Source organism: Brienomyrus brachyistius, chromosome 2 (genome assembly GCF_023856365.1).
Source record: "Brienomyrus brachyistius isolate T26 chromosome 2, BBRACH_0.4, whole genome shotgun sequence".
In the NCBI taxonomy this organism is placed as follows: Eukaryota; Metazoa; Chordata; class Actinopteri; order Osteoglossiformes; family Mormyridae; genus Brienomyrus; species Brienomyrus brachyistius.
The window spans coordinates 26,220,222-26,241,375 of NC_064534.1; the positions used below are offsets into that span (position 1 = coordinate 26,220,222).

The 21,154-nt window shown below is 40.0% G+C and overlaps 3 protein-coding genes across 4 annotated transcripts in view; 1 reads left to right on the forward strand and 2 right to left on the reverse strand.

The window, feature by feature from the left end:
* Positions 1-5,686, forward strand: part of LOC125717966 (AP-4 complex accessory subunit RUSC2-like) — a 28,521-nt gene extending 22,835 nt beyond the window's left edge. For both annotated transcript variants that reach the window (XM_048991389.1, XM_048991400.1), the window contains 4 exons: positions 218-264; positions 364-1,468; positions 1,552-1,722; positions 2,302-5,686. In XM_048991389.1, coding sequence (XP_048847346.1) covers positions 218-264; positions 364-1,468; positions 1,552-1,722; positions 2,302-2,488 — 1,510 coding nt within the window. In that variant the 3' untranslated portion in view covers positions 2,489-5,686. The remainder of the gene's footprint in view (positions 1-217; positions 265-363; positions 1,469-1,551; positions 1,723-2,301) is intronic.
* Positions 5,687-9,714: 4,028 nt separating this feature from the next.
* On the reverse strand, positions 9,715-13,043 carry LOC125726510 (C-C motif chemokine 19-like). Its single transcript, XM_049002910.1, has 4 exons — positions 12,770-13,043; positions 11,292-11,415; positions 10,883-10,997; positions 9,715-10,225 (listed from the first exon to the last, which is right to left on the reverse strand). The coding sequence occupies exons 1-4, from the start codon at positions 12,852-12,854 to the stop codon at positions 10,175-10,177; spliced, it is 375 nt and encodes a 124-aa protein (XP_048858867.1). The 5' UTR covers positions 12,855-13,043; the 3' UTR covers positions 9,715-10,174.
* A 3,110-nt stretch (positions 13,044-16,153) lies between these two features.
* LOC125718809 (C-C motif chemokine 19-like) lies at positions 16,154-17,885 on the reverse strand. The gene is made up of 3 exons (XM_048992918.1): positions 17,741-17,885; positions 16,790-16,910; positions 16,154-16,259 (listed from the first exon to the last, which is right to left on the reverse strand). The coding sequence occupies exons 1-3, from the start codon at positions 17,796-17,798 to the stop codon at positions 16,154-16,156; spliced, it is 285 nt and encodes a 94-aa protein (XP_048848875.1). The 5' UTR covers positions 17,799-17,885.
* Positions 17,886-21,154: the final 3,269 nt, after the last annotated feature.

Consider the following 21,154-nt stretch of genomic DNA (forward strand, 5'->3'; position numbering starts at 1 on the left):
TGATAGGGCTGAACTTGTCCTGTTTTTCATTTAATAACAATGGTAACTTATTGAAGATAAGTGGTCGTAATTCATTAAATCCTTAGCAATAAAGAATATTGATAGAATTATTCATAAAGAATTATTTATGAATTATTTATAAAACATTTCTGTCAAGTTCTGTTCCAAGGTCTCTTTAGTGCTAATTACAGTATTAATCATGTTCATTCTTTAACAGCTTACAATCACTGGAATTTTGGTTCAATCATCTCTTCACTCATGAGGGTAAGTATATATGAGAAAAGCAGAACAGTCTGCATATGTTGGTTCTCTACTCTCCCAGCTTCCCAGTGCTGATGGTGCTTCACCTCTCCCTGTTCTCAGACATCATCGCAATGCACTACCACCCCTGGGGCTTCTTACCACTATCGCAAGGCATCTGCCAGCCCCTGGTCCAGGAGCTACTTCTGCTTCTGCAGCCACTGTCCCTGCTGCCCTTTGAACTGGACCTTCTGTTTGAGCCTCAACTTCGGCAGAAGGGTCAAGACCATATCCGGCACAAAGAGCAGTTATGTTCTACTGGCCTGGGGCTGGAGTGGTCTGCACGCTCCACCTTCCAGTTAATGAAGGGCTGGGGTAAAGCTGGAGTGGAGACCAAGAGAGAGAAAACAGAGGCCAGAAGAGAAGAGCAGGGGGTAGAAAAAGAAGTGATGGAGTTGAACCAGAAGGGTCCATCGCTCAATATTGGTGGCATTGAGCAAAAAAAATACGGAACTGAACAACAGAGAGGGAGGAATTTTGAGACCCAGAAAGAGGGAATGGAGTCAGGTATTATAAAGCCAGTAAGAGAAGGAGGTTGGAGGTTGGCACAAAATGAGACGGACTACTTAAACAAATGTTGTGGAGACAGGAGGGCAGAAGAAGGGAAGGCATTGCGGAAAGTGAAAGGTTTTGAGGTAGAGGCTAGGTCTGAGCTACCTGCAGAGGGGCAGAAGGACAAGAAGATGAACGTGGACAGACAGAGAGACAGGCAAGCAGGCTGGTGGTACCAGCTGATGCAGAGCTCTCAGGTCTATATTGAAAACTCTACAGAAGGGTCAAAATTTGTGAAATGGGAAAAGAGGAAGAAGCGAAGCGGAACTGGGGAGGCAGAGTCGGGGCATGAACAGAGCCAGCACCCCCCCAGAGAGGGCGTGGTAGAAGGGGCCGAGGCCAGTAATAGGGACCTGAGCAGTGAAAGCAGCTGTAGAGTGAATGACATCCATGGCAAAGGGAGGCCTTTCGGGGCTGGCAACATTCCGGAATCAGGACTGAATGAGCATAGGAAGACTACAGAGAAAGAGCCCCCACCTCAGGCATGCATGACTGTGGCTCCTGGGGGGGGACAGGAAAGCATGATGTGGTGGAGCAGGCTCTTTGGGTCAGGGGCGAGGAACCCTGCACCAACAGACAAGGAAGATCAAGGCCTCATCAAATCTCAGAAAAACAGGTAAAAAAAAAAAGTACCAACACGACGTGTATTCTGACAACAGAAACATTAAAATAACCCCCTGCTATGTTTGTACCTCTAAGGCTGCCGTCAGGATGGCTCAGTCTGGACAAATCAGTGCTAGACTTTGTGGCTCAGGCAGTGGGAGTGGGAAAGCGTCCAGACGCCGCTGTTCCTCCTCAGGGCCCTGGCCTGACTGCAGCGCAGCAATGCAGTAATGCAGTAACAGAGACCAGCCAGCAGCCAGCGCCATGGTACCTTACTGCGTTTTTCATTCAAATGATTTTATGTGTTTATTTATGTTTAAGTTTAACGTATATCTATGTATATCTATAAGCACAACATAACTGATGGCTATGTGAAATATACAGTGCACTATTTTTTATATATATATATATATATATATATATATATATATATATATATATATATACACACACACACTGATATGCATATAGTGTACACTTGGTATATGCACTTGTACACCTTGGTATAATGTAATAAAATCCAGGCTTCAAAGCTAGATCATCATTATAACAACGTTTATTAAACAATAAACGTAATGTTTGCTCATAGTCAATGCAAGGTAATGTGAGAACCCTTTTCTTGAGAATCTCTTCAACATTCTTCAACATTCTTCAAACCGATTGAGCAATTTAGGCTTTTTTTGGGAGTCGTGGTGATGATAAGCACTTTGTGCATGAAATGGTGTCTTATGGGGTAACGTCATACCGCTGTTGTATTGCTGCTCCTTCCCCTCTCTCTTCATGTGTTTCCCTCTGACAGGCTCCTCCTTGCTCATGCTTTTCTGTTACTGATGCTCCGTTTCCCAGGAAGGTCCGGGCCCTGTGTCACCACCTTGCCACCGAGCCGGGACACCTGAGTTTCAAAAAGGGAGACCTGCTGCAGGTGCTGAGCCGCGCTGACCCCGACTGGCTGCGCTGTGTCCTGGGCAACAGCGTGGGCCTCGTCCCTATCATCTATGTCACCCTGACGGAGGACTCGCAGGAGTCCCGGTAAACTCCTCAGCATCTCTGCTGAGGAGAGCAGACTTGGGGGTGGGTGATGGACACTAAATACCATGATGTGATTTAAAAACATTACAGTGCTATCAACTTTATAGACAGGGATGGACATGACTAGTGCACAAGTACGCTTTAGTGGCGTAAAACAAGTACACATTTGTGCTACTATGACAAGAAATTACCGTTCATTTGAACCTTAATATTGCAAATGGATACTGCACCAGTAATGTAAATCCCTGTATATAAATATATTTACAGTCTGGAGCTGTTGTTGAACTAAATCTAAGCCTAAAATCCTAGAGTCACTAGGGAATCTACAGTATTCTGACAGGCATAAACTTACTCACCTATAAACTTGTCACTTATCAAAGATGTTGGTGCCACACAAAGACAGTTGGTACAAGTCACCTTCTGTTTAGTTCTGGGTCTATGCTGCTGCAGTGAAGGAACTGAGTGTAAGAAAAGATGAGAAAGGGATTATAAAACACAGTATTGCCCTGCTGCTTAGTATGAGAAGTACAGGCTAAACAGACAGGGGATCTTGGAAGCTTCTTGTCATGATTTGGCATTCAAACTGCCATAAAGCCAGTTTCTGAAGCACATTTCTTAAGTGACGCATAAGACCCACCACTTCTTCTAAGAACAAACTAAGACTAAACTACCAGTTTATTCAACGCTTGTCTGTAAGACACTTGTATTATTGTCTCTGTGGAATCTCACATTTTCCATGGATCTGCTGATTAAGAATAACAATGAAGACTATGAATATGAGGCAATTATTAGATATTTATTTTAAGTATGTGTTAATTAGCAGCATTTATCGTATATATAGTAATTTTAGAGTCCAAATTGCAACGTTTTTCTTGTTGAATCATTCATCTCTCAGATGGGCTTTTAAAGCTGTTTACAGGGTAGCTATTTATTAATTTATTTATTCCAATTTCATTTTTGATAAGAAATGTTTGGGTAAATCAGAGAACATGAATCACACAGTTACTAGTCTTTGCCAGAGATTCGAGAAACACAGTGATTCATAAAACTGAATTACTTCAAAAGAAATACTTTTTCCACACTGGTTTCCCATTTTTACCATTTTTTTTACAGATGCAACTACATCCTTAAAGAAGAACTTTCAAATACACATTTTTACAATTGGCACGGTTATGGATAAATCCAGTTAGAATGTGGTCTACTGTATATTAAAGACACTCTTCATACTGTACATGCCTTGGAATTGCAACAGCTTCCAAATAGCTGCATTTTTGGGTATGGAAAGTAGGAATATGTCCAGTATTCTTATACTGTAATATCCTTACCAATATTGTGGGAGACCTGTGTGTGTTTAGGGGGGTGTGGATTAGGGGCTGATTTGCTTCCTACCAATGTTGAAACCAAACATACCCCCTTGATTTTTCCACACCTTACAGTATAGTCGTGTCTTTTCTCTGGTATGAAAATAAGTGTCTTATTATGCCTATAGTGAATAGACAAAGGCATTTCCTCTGCATAACAATCGTGACATGCTTATATGGGACACTGTGGCTCAGAGTCTAAACTCTAATGCCTCAGCTTTAATCCTGGCCTAAACCAGCCAGGAGTGATCATTCCTGAAAAGGAAAAGGCACCAATATCATGTGCATGTACCTCACCAAGCAGTCGATGTTTTGTTCCCTCTCCCTGTGGCACTTAATTTCAGGGGCTGCCTATCCCTAGGGCAAGGGATGAAAATGCAATAAAAAAAACATGAGAATAGGGCTTATATTTTTAATTATTTATGGCATCAGTTAACCTCTGTCCTGTTTTCTTCTGAGGGTAATCTGTCGTCTTTCTGTTGAAGTCTATGTTTGTGCGACCTGTGAAATGATGGTTGGATGTTAATCCTTGGGCAAGTAAAGGGCAAAGGGTAAGATGTACAACAGCAGCGTGTTTCTCAGCTCATAAACCAGCATTTAACATCTGCGACGATGCATTGTTCATGCCCGAAAATCTCCACCTGTGCATGAACTAAACGAGAACGTTAAATAGCGTAGTTTGTGGTGCCAAATTTTAGTGGGTTTTTTGTAGATCTGGATTCCTGAACACGGACATGGGAAGTGGCCTTAACGATGAGATATATCTCTGCTGGCAGTGCCAACAGGTTTTCAGTCATATCTTTGCATGGAGATTCATGGCAGTCCCCATTCAATTAGAGACAATTTATTGCCATTATTTTAGACCAGGGGTGGAATTGAAATGCGTTGGGCCTCCCTGGTGAATCTGGAACTCTCAGTGGTGAACAGGTACAATAATGAGTATTTAGAAGAGGATATACTGATAGCTATCAAGGTTAGCTTTAAACATTGTAAATAATAATAATTAAAACCGAAGCACTGAGTCTAATATACTCAAAAAGTACATTTTTACTTACAGTTTTTTATTTTTAACATTTCATTTTCACCTGGCTGTACAATTACATTATTTTTATATAATTTGTTGTAAAAACGAAATAATTTAATATTTTATTAACATAGAATTGTATATACATTTAGTTTATTTAATCGCACTTTTGAGGAAAAAGCGTTCTAAAGGGAAATACGTTAATGTTCCACAATTATTTAAAAAAAGCATTAAAAAAAACAAACAAAAATACATGTTTGCTTTACTTATTGTACTGGCTCACAATGCATCTTGTAAGCCCCAATGAGTACCTTCATGGGGGCAGGGTAATAAGGGAAGAGCTATAACACCTCTCCAGAGATGGATACCATTTCTGTTTGTTACCATGACACACCATGTAAATTGTATATATTTTTGTGGATGTTTTTGGCAGGAAGAATCGGAACTGGAGCAGTACTGTTGTTTATTACCCAAGCCTGCATACAGAGTTAAGGGGAGTATGTACAGTAGAGTGAGTTCCTGTGCATGGCTTTTTAAAAGGAGAGTGTGAACTGGTGCTTCTCAGCAAGTTCCTCATGTTCAGGCTTCGGAATTCTCTAAGGAAGGCCCAGACAATTTTCTGCCATTTTTCTCCAAATTCACTTGCAGTTATGCTTACTCCTGCTTGTTGTTCAGGTGGCACAAATGTCTTACTATATTAATGCTCTGTAATGCGAATGGCCGTACAGTCATTTTGAACAAGGTGCTTATGTGAACATCTTTTATGGTATCATTTGCAAACATTTATAAAAATACATTAAATTCATTATAAAAATTGCTTTAGTTGTGTGTTGTTTTTCTGCCTACTTGTTGCTTTACACAGCATTTGATGATAGTTCAACATTACAATGTTATGTAAAATATATGCATTGTAATACATGCTGCAACTACAGAAATTGCTAAAGATCAGTTTAAGGAATAATAAAAGAAGACACCTTCACAGAAGAGTAATGTATGCTTTAGTTTGATGGACAAACAAGGATGCAGACTGTAGTGTGAAGCAATTTGGTCATCAGGCTTCGCCATCAAGCATAACTTCGAGTATGAATTCATCAGGGTTTCCGTTAACAAATTGCTCTACTAAAGGCAGTGCTTATAGTATATAAGCACCAAGTAAAACTGCTTACCAGTGAACTTTTAAAACTCAGAACAGCTCTTACAGAACTCTAAACTGAGTTTCCATTTATTTACTTGGAATTAACATTTTACTTAAAACTACTGGTTGATTCTAATGATATATATAGTAAACAAATGAAGAAAGTAATGATTTTTGATAGAAAACCAATAAAATTATAATTTTTTTTCGAAATTAAGCAAGTGTCCACTGAGTTGCTAAAACTGCAGTGATTTTCCACATTGTCAGTCCAATATGGTAAGTGGTAAGTCCTTATGGATTGTGAGACTCATTGACATATATATATATATATATATATATATATATATATATATATATATATATATTTCTTTTTTTAAAATATCAAATTGTTCTCTAGTGTGTACATATAATGTGCTAATCAACCACAGATTGGTCAAAAACTGTCCAGAGTTGGTTTTACAGGCTTGTTTACAACCCTATAATTTGGCCCTTGAATTAAACTGTTTTCTCTTATTTGTTGGGTTTATTGGTATGTTCTTGTTCATGAGTCTTGCTCTGATTGGGTGTTTTACAGTGATGCATTGCAATGGCTCACATAGAACCATCAAACTGGGGTTGGCCAGTGAAACTGAAACATCTGGTTTTAGACCATAATTATTTACTAATATAGTGTAGTTTTGTGGTTACTGTAATACAGCATCAATTAGTCTTAGGAATGACAAACACAAGTCCTGCACAGTTATCAGAGGGATTTTGAGCCATTCCCCTTGCAGAACAATGGCCAGGTCACTACGTGATGCTGTTGGAGGAAACTTGACTGACTTGCTCCTCCAAAACACCCCAAAGTGGCTCAATAATATTCAGATCTGGTGACAGTGCAGGCCATGGGAGGTGTTCAACTTCACTTTCATGTTCATCAAACAGCCCTGTCTCCAGTCTTGCTGTGTATCGATACATGGCACCACCTTCAGGTGAACATGGTCCTCCAGAATGGTTTAGTAGTCCTTGCCAGTGACGCACCCATCTATAACAAGCAGTGGGGTTAGGGAATGCCATGATATTGCAGCCCAAATCATCACTGATCCACTCCCGTAGTGCACTCTAGGTACGGAATAGTCCGGGTGGTAAACCACTTTGGGGGTTCTCCACACTTTGACTCTTTTGAATGTGGGAAAGACAGAGAACAATACATGTTTTACATTGGCCACAGCCCAAGAGTTGTGTTGCTGGCACCGTTGAGACTGACGTTTGGCATTGGTATGAGCGACTAAAGGTTTGGCAATAGCAGCCTGACCATAAATATTGACCCTGTGGAGGTCTCACCAAATAGTTTTGGTGGGAACAGGAATTGAGGTGTGCATTTAATTCTGCAGTGAGATGGGCAACTGTTGTTTTATGTTTTTTGGATACAGTCCCGGTTAATACCCCGACATCCCTTTCAAGCAGGTTCCTCTTGCATCCACAGTTACTCCTGTTCAGCATTGGGTAAGTGAATCACAAAAGTAATCCACTGCAGACAGAGGTGGAAAGTTCAGTTCCAGAAAGTAGAAATCCAGACCAAGGTTTTGGTTCAACCAACCAGTTGAGTATAAAGAGTCACAGTCACAGAGTACTCAACTGGTTGATCATTATTTAATTGTGACACATCTTTTATTTCAAGCAATTACTACATTTGTTACTTTAATTCTGCAAACCTTTGTGAACTACTGATGGAACGAATAATAAGTGAAATACTCATCTCATGTTGGTTCATCATTGATTAATCTTGACCCATCTCAAGTAGCTACTATATTTGTTAATGATTTGTACTTCAGTAGTAACTGAGTTACTAAGTATTGGTGCCTTCTTAAATATAGTGGAAAAGTTGTGGAAGAAACTGAGCAGATGAAGTTCAGAAGCACAGCGAGTCCGCCTCCCTAAATGTACATAAGGGATAGTTTCATTAAGAAAAACGTCACGAGAGATCTATCTAAGACTGAATATCCAAAAGAACCAATTTTACTGGTGGAGTTGCTGCAATAAATGACCTAGATAAAATGTGCAGGCTTGCTGTAATTCAGAACAGTGGTTCAGTATGTAGCACTGATACCTCACTCGTTAGGGTTGGAGTATTGAATCCCACCTCTTCTGTGTTTGTGTAGACTTTGCATGTTCTCCCTGTTTCCTCCATAAATTATAGTATCCTTCTTGATTTCTACTGCGACATTCAGATGGTAGAGTCATAATTTGGTGTGAACAACATTAAAGCGTTGATCAATCTTGCCTTGTATCAACAACTCAGGTTTGGGGTGGTGGGATAATGGTGTGGGAAATATTTTTTTGCCAGACATTGGGCTCCTTAGTACCAGCCTACCTGAGTATTGTTGCTGGCCAGCAAAGCAAAGCAAATTGATTTTTAAAGTACATTTAAACAGTAGCTAACCAATGTGCTTAACAGATAAGAATCACAGTACAGGCATTTACAGGTAAGGAGCTTGCAGTGGTTACAGTGTGTTGCCACACCCACCACATGACAAACCTAAGGCATGAGAACCTGAGTGTAGTCATGTGGCGGGTGATACCTCAGCACCACACTAGTCCGAATGGACCAGTGTGAGGTTTTTTTCCGGTGGCTGGAATGCCAATCCTGCCACCAACCCCCGGGTTTCCCCCTGTAAGTTGGAGGACTTCCTTATAAGGCTGGAAGTAGATTAACATCATACCCAGGACAAGGCAATTGCAGGTTACTCAAGGGTCCAATGTAGAGTAGAATCAGTCTTGGCATTCACAAGATCTGAACCAACAACCTTCGAGTTACTGGTACAGATTCCTAGCCTCAGAACCACCACTCCATCCATAATGGAGGTGCTGACATAAACACAACAAAATTACAGCTTCAGAAACAGGTAGGTTTTCAGATGTGATTGAAAAACAGTCAACTTTAGGCCAGATCTGATGCACAAAGGTAAGGCATTCCACATTCTTGGGGCTGCCACTGCAAAACCTTGATTGGCTCTTGCCATTAGTCTTGCCGTAGGTGTGGCTAGCAGAAGCTGAGAGATCTAGAAGGTGCGTGTTAGTATAGCAGATCCATTGTGCTAGACTGTTTAGTGTTTTAAAAACTAGCAATAAAACTTAAAACCAATTCTAAAATCCACTGGTAACCAATGTGTTGATGCTAAAAAAGGTTACAGTAAATATGACCATGCTTGCATGTGTCACTCAAAAGCCGGGCAGCTGCATTGTGTGGGAAATGGATGATTTTCAAATTCCTATATATAATGAGTTGTATTAGTCTAGTCTCGATGTAATTAATACATGGATAACATTCTTGAGATCTTTTTTTGAAAGAAAGGGTTTTATTTTGGCAGTCTTAGCTGATAGAAACTAGCTTTCAAAACTAAGTTAATCTGTTTTTTTCAGCTTTAGTGAGTCCTCAAATAACACTCCCAAATTTTTCATATGAGGTTCAGCATGGCATGATAAGGGACCAAGCAGACTGCCTTGCGAGCCAACGTGTGACAAGACGAACAGCACAATTTCAATATTATTGTCATTAAGTTTGAGAAGTTGTGTGACATCCATTGTTTAATATCATCTAAGTACAATACCCTAGTATGTGCTTTGCTGGACTAGCAGCCTTACTGTATGATCAGGGAGAAGGTAAATTTGTGTATCACGATAGACAACCAAATTATTTTGTGTATCAAAGATAGAAAAATACTAGGATGGATCAATATATGAGTCTTTTTTATTCAAGGCATATAAGGAAAACAATTAATACACATATAATGGAAATCAATCACTTCAATATTACCATAAATACTATTTTGGTATGTAATATTTAATATGATTGTACATTAGCTTGACACTTACAAAAAAATTTTGAATAATATGAATCTGTTGTGAACCAACAACAAAGTATTCCAAGTCAGTAATTTGCAGTTTCAGCACGATGATGACAAAAAATTGTTTAACAGGTTAATGAGTTACAGTTACAGGAGATTCATTAGACAAGGTCTGTTTCCACTATCTAAGGTCCCCTAATTTCACTTATAGTCTACTGATGGATGTCTTATACAGAAGTAAAGCAAGAAGATGAAGACATGGAAAGCTGTGAGTAAAAGGAACAGAAAGTGAATCTGGTATCTGGACTGTTGAGTCACCGTCAGCTGGAAGAGGGCATGACCTTCACTGCCTTTTGGGTAAGCCGGGGGCTCTCAGCCTCTTGCAGATTCTGTCCTGTAATGATGAGGATATTACCGATGAGTTCTCATGAAAGAGGGGTGAAAGGTACTGCAAAAAGGAGCACGCCACTATAAAGTCCTCTGTGATTTTAAAAGTCTTTTACACTTCCTGATTGAAGTCTTTGCTGACTGTTCTTAACACTTGGCCTGACAGGCTAGACTAGAGTGTGCGCAGTGTTTCCAAAGATTGTTAAAATACCAATAAGTTAACAAATTAATAATTGATTAATAATTTGTTCAATTGAGAAAGTTTATGAATAGCTGCAAAGTCTCTAGGAATGCAGTGTACACAACATTCCAAAGGCACCAAAGAAGGTGCGTGTGTGTGTGTGTAGGGGGGGGTTTGCATAGATCACATTTGGGGACCAAAATGTCCCCAAATTGCAGCAAAACCTGAAACTTCCTTACTTTTGGGGACACATCTTCAGGTCCCCATTTGGATAACCTCAATTTTAGTTGAATACAATCAAAAAAATAAAAGTGCCAAAAGTCTTGTATTTTGTTTGGTTACTTATGGTTCAGGTTAGGGATGGGTTAAGGGTGTTATGATTGGGATTTGGGTTTTACCCATAGAAATGAATGGACGGTCCCCATTTAGATAGGAAGTGTGTGTGTGTGTTTTCAAATAATAAAAACAGAGCGATGGAGTTACCTGGAGTGTATTGGATTTGCATCTCTTAGTCTCTTTATCAATTTTGGCTGTGAGCTTCTTCACCCATTCTTCTGTGGCTGGTACACAGAGTTTGAAGCCTCTTCTGGTGATCAGGCTGAAACATCAAAGTTAAACATAACAACAACATATATTTATGTTCTGCGTTCAGCTTGTTTAAAATGTTTTACTGCCATTACCCAAATTGCTATTTGAAGATTTTTTTCTATACTTCTTTTTCTATTGTATCAAAGCCAGCTGAGATGCTAATGAATTTTAAATGTAATTAACAATGATCCACAGTGTAGTTTTTTTAAAAGGCTATCAGCAAAGATAGTGAAGTCTTCAACCTCTTGAAACAGCTGCTGTTAATTCTGCTGTATGTATACCTTACAGACAGCGAGATACATACACCACAGCATCGATCGCACATCCTTTGCCTTTGTCCTGGATTTCATATCCCGTCAAAAAGGAAAATGCTATTTCCTTCTTGCCAACACTCAAACAGCAGTCATTGGCTAGATCAGCCTGGGTCACTGTGAGAAAATAGATGAACAGAGAAAAAAGGAAAATCTTCTTTAGGTGAGAGTGAATCAAGAAGATTACAAGTTCACATCCTAAATAGGACACATTACAAGCTACATCTGTCTGTCCATCCATCCATCCATCCATCCATCCATCCATCCATCCATCCATCAATCACTTATCCAATTTAGAATTACAGTACTCTTGTAGCTTATTCCAGGAAGCACAGGGCACAATACACCTTTGAGTTAATTGCAGGGAATGCAGTTTGGACAATTCTGAGATGCCAGTTCTCCAAACAGGTCGGTTTTTATCTCCAGGAATGAAATACCTGGATGAAACCTATACAAACATAGGGAGAGCATTCCAATTGTAAACCTTAAGAGCTGGAAGCAGGATTCACGCAGTTTTCAGTTTGTAGAATTAATTTAGAAATTTTGCAAGTCATCAGTGGTGGTGACAAACCATGCATTTGTTTGGACCTCAGTATAAATCTGGCATGAATCCCCAACCCTCCCGACTCCCTGCTTGGCAAGTTTGACCCTGCACACTCGTTACATTAGTTTGTTAATTCTGTGTCATTTGTCCTGTGTCTCTGAAAATAGCTTATGTGGTCAGTACACTAGGGGGGGCTAATTGACTGATTGGGTGAGCAGCAGACACAACTAACCCATTCCTGCAAGTAACATGTCAACAGGCCAGTAACTAAAAACATCTTTACATGATTTATTTTGTGAAATGCATCTGGGAGGGGTTTTTATAGTGTCTGACCTGCACTATTTATTTTACTATTTAATGTTACGTAAATGTGTTACTTCATGTGGAACTTGCATAACCATTGCATGCCTTCGGGGTGAGAGAAAAGCTTCACAATGCAGGAGGATGGATTGGTGCAGTAACCTGGAGTGTTACTCCCTCTTGTGGAAATCATGCACTATTGCAGGGTGGTCCGTTTGGCAGAAATGCACACTAGCTATCAAATTCCCAAATTCAAATGTAGCTGTTTGCTTGCTCAGGAGACGCATGACTTGTTAATATGCCATTGCCTTTAATTTTGATAAAATTTCAGTATCCTATGCAAAGGGAGCCACTGATGAATCCTTTATTTAGAATTTAGATAAATATTAAAATAATGACTTCTAGTTAAATAAATAAGAGCAGTTGTGTTACTGTGCTATTTTGTAATGTGTGCTCTGTTACACACACACACACATAATTATGTGTATGCATGTGTATGAGAGAGAGACAGACAGACAGAGAGAGACAGACAGACAGAGAGAGACAGACAGACAGAGAGAGAGACAGACAGACAGAGAGAGACAGAGTTTTTCCTACTGATATAGTAACAAAGTAGGTGTAACTTACCCATGCAGAAGGAGAAAAAGACACAGATCCACAGGAAAATGGCAGGAATGAACCGGGAGGTCTTAGCTGTACTGTGGTAAGACATGCCTCTGCTCTTGCTGGTTCCTTGTCAAGATAGAACACTATGACTGCTGTTCCTCTGTTGTGCCTCCAGTCCAGCTTGGGTCCCTCTGACTCCACGTGCTCTTTTATAGAGTCCACTTTCAATTTTAGTCACAAACGCATTCTGGCACAAAGCCCATCACTGTAGTCTGACATTCCCTGTTGGGATGTGTGTGTGTGTGGTTTTGCGTAAGCTCTGGATTGCCTCCAGGAATCCAAAGGCATGCAGTGAGGTGAAAGGGTGTCCTATTATGTCTCAGAGTGTTGCCAGCATAACACTATTGCCACACACCTCCCAGGGTGAAGTTTGAAAGTGACTGTGTGCTCTGCATGTTCTCCCTACCACACACAGCCTAAAGACATGACTAACTGACACATCTAAATTTATACGTTATCTTTTGTAGGAGATTATAGGAGAAAGGCGGCATCTACAGTCAAAACGCTGATAATATCTACGGCTGAAACAGGTCTAACCTTATTGTTGCACCCCAACAATGTAAGACTATAATTAATAAGCCACATTCTCATGAGTGGATTAATGGGGTAAATGCTAGCAGCTATAAGTTATGTTTTTGCAATAGATTTACCATTTCCTGCTTAGTCCCAGAGCCCCAAAGCAAAAAATGGCCATAACATTCAACTTATTACCGTAAGTGATGTTTAGTGAAATGCCCCCATTGTGGATTCAGAGAAAAGTGGGGGTGCCTTCTCCAAGGGGGTGCTGATCTTTGAGGAATTTTACTCTCCTCCAACCAGAAAATTCCCTCTTGTGTCAACCATCAGGAAATTGTAAAAACAGGTGACAGGGATTTTCCGTCTCATTTATTTTTTATTAGTTGCAAGCCGGTTATCATAGTACTTCTGACGAGAGCAGTACACTGAAGGGGGGGGGGGGCACCAGTAAAGTATGTAGTTCTGTAGTTAATAATATACTGCAGTTTTATCATTTCTACAGCACTTATAAAAGCTAATGAGTCACTGACTGAAGATGAGAGTGGCACTTGTTTTTAATTATTAAAGGCATATTTAAGACTGCAGGAAGTCCAGTACAGCACACTCTCTGCTAGGAATCAACAGCTGCACCGTGGAAGAAGTGAAAGGCACCAGGTTCCTTGGGGTGCACAGAGCAGATCACCTCACCTGGACCAGCAACATCATCTCCCAAATCAACAAGGTACAGCAGTTCCTTCCTCCGCCGATGGAAAAGAGCATTCCTCCCCCAAAATGTGCTTGCAGCTTTATACAGAGAAACCATAGAGAACACCCTAACCAGCTGCATTGCTTCTGCAAAGCTTCAGACCAAAGTTGCAATGTTCCTCCAGCAAATATTAGTGTGGACATCAGAAAAGATCATACAGTGTAGGACCCTCTCTACTATCATAAAGGACATCTACAAGAAACTCTGGAGAAACAGAGCCCGCTACAGTACATGAAACAGGACCGCTCGCATCCATCCAGCAGCCCGTTCATTCCATTTCATCTGGACATAAGGTTCTGGAGAATTTGTATTTGGTCCATCTGGCTCTGGTTTCTCCCAGACTATCAGACTCCTCAGCTCTCATCTACCTCATAAACGCTAATGGAAGAGGTCTCCACTTGCATATTAGCACTCTGAACTTATTTTGCACTGTCTACTCTGTATATGCACTGTCCAGTACTACTGCTTTATTGAAGTCATTATTGTGTATTCTTGTGTATTGTTTTTTTTTTTTTTAACCAGTATTTGTTGTTCAGTATTCAATGATCAACTATTCTTTGGTCTAGCAGTCCAACGTTCTGTCGAAACACAACTTTGTTGAATGTGAGTGAAATGACAATAATGTGACTTGACTAGTACATGATGCCCTGTGATGGATGGATGGATGGATGGATGGACTAGTACCAGGGACGGATTATGGGTTGTGTGGGCCCCTGGGCAAAACGTTTGCGAGCCCCCCCCCCCCCCACCACCACCACAATTCAAGGGCCCTTGGCAGCCAAACGCCCTCCCTATAGGGTCAGGGGCCCTTGTAGGCAGAGGATCAAAGAATGTAGGCCCTCTAAAATAGACAAACGAAAATCCATTGTTGATAAGCGTTGCAAATTGTTTTGGGCTAGGGGCCCCACGGGCCCCCTGCACCCCAAGGGCCCCTGGGCAGCGGCCCCACTGGCCCGGTCCGTAATCTGTCCCTGACTAGTACGTGAACAAATTTTTTTTTCTAATTAATTAATAAGATGGAAATAATGGAAATTGAATCAATTCATTGAAGAATGCCTTCATGTCGGTTTGTGAATTCTATCCATCCACCCATTTTCCAAACCGCTTATCCTACTGGGTCGCGGGGGGTCTGGAGGCTATCCTGGAAGCAATGGGCACGAGGCAGGGAACAACCCAGGATGGGGGGCCAGCCCATCGCAGGGCACACTCCCACACCATTCCCTCCTACGGGCAATTTAGCAAGTCAAATTAGCTTCAGCATGTTTTTGGACCATGGGGGGAAACCGGAGTACCCAGAGGAAACCCCACAACGACACGGGGAGAACATGCAAACTCCACACACATGTGACCCAGGCGGAGACTCGAACCCAGGTCCCAGAGGTGTGAGGCAACAGTGCTAACCACTGCACCACCATGCTGCCCCAGTTTGTGACTTAAGCATGCAATTTGTAAGGAAATGTTGTGGTATTAACTTTTAATTTTACTGTATATAATATATGCATTGTATTTGTGTGTGTGTGTGTAGTCATTATTTTATAAATAAATACATGTATTAAATAATTTCCCAGACAAACATAGAAGCATGAATATTTTCCAGTTTGTTCTCATTGATTTGCATGTATACCTACAGCTACAATACAGTGCTTTCAAATACAGATTTTGATATAGTTTCATATAGGCATCTGAATACAATGCTATAATATTTTGAAGATAACATACATTGACATAATTAAAAATGTCTAAAATTATTTTTTGGTAGACAATTCCAAATACCATACTTTACTACTGGTAAAAGTTTTTCAGCAACAAACTTGACTATCACTGGATGTTAATTTTATTCCATTACTTTTTTCTATAGACTTTTCCCAATGTTGACGACTTTCAACCTTGTCCAAATCAAGGTCCTTGAATTATCTGCGATCATATGCGAGTTGCAGTTGGTCAGATAGTTGTTAGATGGCTCCTTTTATTCTGTAAAACAGAAAGTGAAGGCCACTGACAAAACTGCCTGGATAGGGGACAATACACAAACTACCGGGATGAGCTAGACATGGACTATAGACTAAGGTGAATCTCACCACAGCTCATTTTCTTTGCTGTTTTCGGTCCAGTAGATCCATGAGTTTAGCTGCCCAGTTATTATCTTCTGGAACTGGTGCACAAAGTTTCATGTTTTTTTTTGTGATGAATCTGAAGACGACAAGATTTTAATCATCAACTTGTGAAATCACTTGCGAAATTCCCAACCAAGATGTACCCCCAGCCCCCCCCCCCCCCCCCCCTGGCCACAACCCTGACTAGGATAAGCGGTTAGAGCATGGATGGATGGATGGACTTGCATTTTCTAGAGTTTTATTTCTCTATTTAACCATTTTAGTACTTTGTTGAAGAATAGAGTAACACTTTTTGAAGCAGTTCATCCAAAAAGCTAACAATGGTCGCTTCCCCGCCTACTGATCCCTCCTGTCTCAGACTTGGATCAATCTGCATGACTTGCTTCTTTTAATACATCACACTAGATTAGCGCTTGGTCTCCTACTAATACAGAAAAAAAACAAAACCAAACAAACTCCATTCCAGTTTAGAGGTAGCGGGCCATGTTAGCTACGGTTATGTATGACTTTAATAATAATTTAAAAAAAACAGCTAACCAGAAATTCAGTACAGTTGTGAAGATAGGTAGCTAATAATGACTGAATTAATATGTGACAAATACTTACTGAATTGCAGGCATTTGGCAGCCGCTGTTCACCGTCTGCCTGACGTATGACTTTACTCTTCTGGCAGGAATCATCTTGCTGCTGGTGCTTAAACAGCAGTCCAGTGCTTCACTGGTGAATGCTTCAAAACACATCGCAGTTTGAGTGCTTCTTATACATCGAAAATGGTCAGATGCAGAGCTGGCAACTATTATTCATTTTAACTTTGCAGTAAATGTGTTTAGTGGGCAGTAGTAAATGTACTGTAATTTTATAATAATTATAATCAATTTATGTGACAGACATTTTATCATAAGCAATGCATATTTGTTTTTTATTTTATGTTTTGAAAATATGCGATGGGCTGGCCCCCCATCCTGGGTTGTTCCCTGCCTCGTGCCCATTGCTTCCGGGATAGTCTCCGGACCCCCCGCTACCCAGTAGGATAAGCGGTTTTGAAAATGGATGGATGGATGGATGTTTTAAAAATAATTCATATCTATATACTATATGCATATGGAGTCTGAATTCTGTTGTAAATTTTTATTTATTGGACAAAATGTTTTACTATAATAAAATCTTAAACATGCATAATTATTTAAATTTTTTGATCCGATGCCCTATATAAATCCTCATATGGTGCCAGTTTCCACCGATCCCTAATACAGAGTCTCTTAAACCAGTTCTTGGGGACCCCTAGAGACCCCTTTTTCTGGACAAAAATGTGGACTGTCTGGCTGGAAGCTGGGAGGGAGCAAAAGCATGAATCCTCTGGGATTGCATCCCTAAGGACCAGCTTGAGAAACACTGTCCCAGAAAGGATAAATAAATGCTAATAGTTCCTTAGCCTACCAAACCCAAAGGTACTCCTGTTACTTTGGTACATTTTAACACAGGAAGGTTGACATCTTGCATTTCTGTGTAATTGTAATATAAGCATGAACCGTCTAATGCTCCCTTTCTGCAACTTACCTTCTGCGTAGGTAAAGGCAACCAAAGCCAACAGAAGAAGAGCTGATTTGAATGCCATGTCGTTTCTCTGCTCTGCTTAGGATTTCCTTCCAAGTGAGAAGCTGGTCCTCAGTCCTGGTGAGTTACGGGGCCAAATCAGGTATATATATTTTCAGGTGTTACTCCTTTCACTTTCATTCTGAATCATTTTATACTTAGGTAAGCTGGTAAAACCCACACATCAATAATTCATGATATGTTAATGAACAAAATGCAGGTTCACTGTGATCATTTTCTCAAAATGCTTCAGTATGTTTCAATTTTTAAAGTTTACACACTATGACACACTATTGGCTTTATTTACTAATATTTCCCCCATGTTTCTTAACTGTCACTTTCATTTACAGCAATTTTTCAAATACTAGCTTATTTATAATGACACCACACTTGACTTATCCAAATTAGCCTTAACCAGGATATACATTAGCGACTACAGTAGGTTGATTACTGGCCTTAATAAATGCACGCATCCATAAATAGTATCATATCTGCTTCCCCTATTTACCTTGTCTGATGAATTCTAGGATTGCAAGCATTTACATTACAGTTATTTACACAGCATTGTCTAACGTGAGATACTAGTGATGCGGATAGAAAATGCACATCACAAGCTTATAACTGTCAAGAAGTCAATTAAGCTTAAGTGCAGCTAGGCTGAACTTCCAATAAATGTCCAGTAACAAGTGAAAGTCAGCAATGGAGCAAGAGCAACACAATAAATTATAAAACAGATCCTAACAGAAGAGCTATTCACATCAAAGCACCATGAAAAATAGGTTCAACTAGACAAGGACAAATTGTAAGAGTACAGAAAGTGCTCTGTTTTCTAACTGCGCATTTGTGCAGTGCCAGTACCCTTCCACCTCTGAGTAGCTTTTAACTATGTTTTCCTTTGAATCAAACTTTGTGTTTGCACTATGTTGTCAGTATAATAGTGAAAATGAGTTTCTTTATGACCACACAATACAAGAAGACAGTAAACCACTTGTTTTTGTAACACATACTTTTTGTTTCCCCCTCTTGCTACAGTACGGGAAACAGTCTTCAAAACTATCGTCAGATCTGAAAGACGTCACTTATCAACTCACTTGTCACATTGCCTGCTAAACTGAAGAATCCTGCCAGGACATTCTAGGTGTTTATTTAATATCACGAGGGGGGGAGGGGGCTGGTAATATGCTACATATACATGCAATACTCAGCCACACTTTCAGATACTATGAACAATTTAAAGATGTCAATCAGCCTAACTGCATGTCTTTAGACCACCCAAGGAAGCCTAATCAGTAAGAAAGTAATGTTTAAATGCAAAGCAATTACTTATTGATGAGTTGATCTGCATGCACTGAGAGAAAAAGTAGCCCTAATAACAATTAGAAAAATTGCCGCATTTCCTTTTTGCAGTATGTGCTGTCTTGCATGTGTACATGTCATACGAATTTCTGCCCTCAAGTTACATGTGAGGAAGTGGCAGATTTTATTGCTGTGGTTTATTGACATAATTCAGATTCTGTGGCAAGTGACTTTAAAGTAGTTTTTGTAAGGGATCCTCTCACTATCTATCCCACAGAGAGTAACAAGCATGTACGCATGGCTAGAGTAAAGACAGGTCATGTGATGTAAAGTTGTATGAAGAGGGCTAACCGAAGACATGACTGGAGCCCTGAATGCTACCGAATTTATCCCTCTCTGGGCATTAAGATAATATTTTAATTGCAAGGGAGAGATTAAATTTACCTGGGGGGGGGGGGATTGTCATGCATGGCTCGTCCGATCCTCGTGTGTGCCACGCCCCCGATTATCCACGTGTGCTTCCCTGATCTTGCCCAGCTGTGTCCACTTATTTTCGCTCAGTCCCGTCTATTTCAGTCCATGTCTTGCCTTAGTTTCTTGTCCGTCATTGAGGTTTGTCGATGTCAGAACCCGTAGTCTATCCTGTTCAACCCTGCTCCCTAATAAACCCCAGTTTACCCTTATTTTGCCTGCCTTGCCTGCTTCCTGCCCGTCTGCCTGCCTGTATGCTCTCCCGCGTAACCACGGATCGTGACAGGGATGGGTTTCAGCCCTTGGAAGTCTTGCCTTTTCTGTTCCTTTATGAGTAGCCTTGCATATAAAAGTCTCTTGCTTGAAATCAGTCACTGATGACAACATAGATAGTTAAGCTGCATAGAATAAAATGGATTCATTACATTATAATAACAGCCCTGGCTTAATGAAAGGAGGGAGATGAACTGCAGGAAATTGAAATGACCGGGGAAATCAAAAAAGAGCATTTTCAGTCTAAATGGTCTTTCATATGCCATATGACAATTTCACCACAGGGATCAATGAAAGTATAGATTATTATTATTATTGTTATTGTTGTTGTTGTTAAAGGCTTAACTGCACTGTCTTGTTGGGCTTCTGCTGGGGGCCTTTATGGGTCCTGCTGTTTACTGGAAAATTTATTCAGATTAAACAAGTTGTGTGGCAAGACACTGATCTATAATCACTGATCGTCAAGGCACTGAGCAATGATGGCTGTGGGCCTGAACTCAGTGCTTGGAATTTCCCTCTTCTTTTGTCACACAACATAACTTCTGTACCATTCCACTATTCATAAATTGCATGTTTCAGAGGTTAACTGCTGAAGTCCTGTGAGGACCATGACCTAGAACAGCAGAAAAGTGGGGTGTCAGAAAGCTGGAAAGTAGCCATAGAAGAGGTCTGGAAAGTCCCTTAGGGAACGGGTTCTGGGAAGTGGCAGATATGCTGGAAACATATTTTATTTTTCCCAGAATATATAGATATATAGTAAATGCTCCAACTTCACGAGCAGTATATACTCGAAGTAGGAATAATTGCACTAAAAAATCCCTTTATGATCACTGTATAAATGGCAGCTAACTTTACGTGCGTGTACTTTTTCAAATGTTCCCCAGCATGTAATAAAACCCTGTTGATTTGACATTGTATGGATCATTTTCAGGTCCTCACAAAGATCTGTGAATGTAATCAAAAACGTAAAATCTCTATTTTGTTTGTCTTGTTATGGTTAAGGTTAGCGCTCAGTAGAGTTTTTTTTTGCCTAGAAATGAATGGAGTGTATGTGTATATATATATATATATATATATATATATATATATATATATATATATATATATATATATATATATATATATATAGACATGTTTGATTTGTTTGTTTGAACTGATTGTTTTGTACACATTATATTTCTAACCTAGTCATAACTTGGTTTTTCACATATCTCTATAATTTATAGACTATACAAATGCAATTTGATATGTTTTATTTTCTGCAGTTTATGTAAGACTGGGATTACAGTTTAACATGGCAATTGATATATATTTAAAGTATATACTGAAATCAGAAGA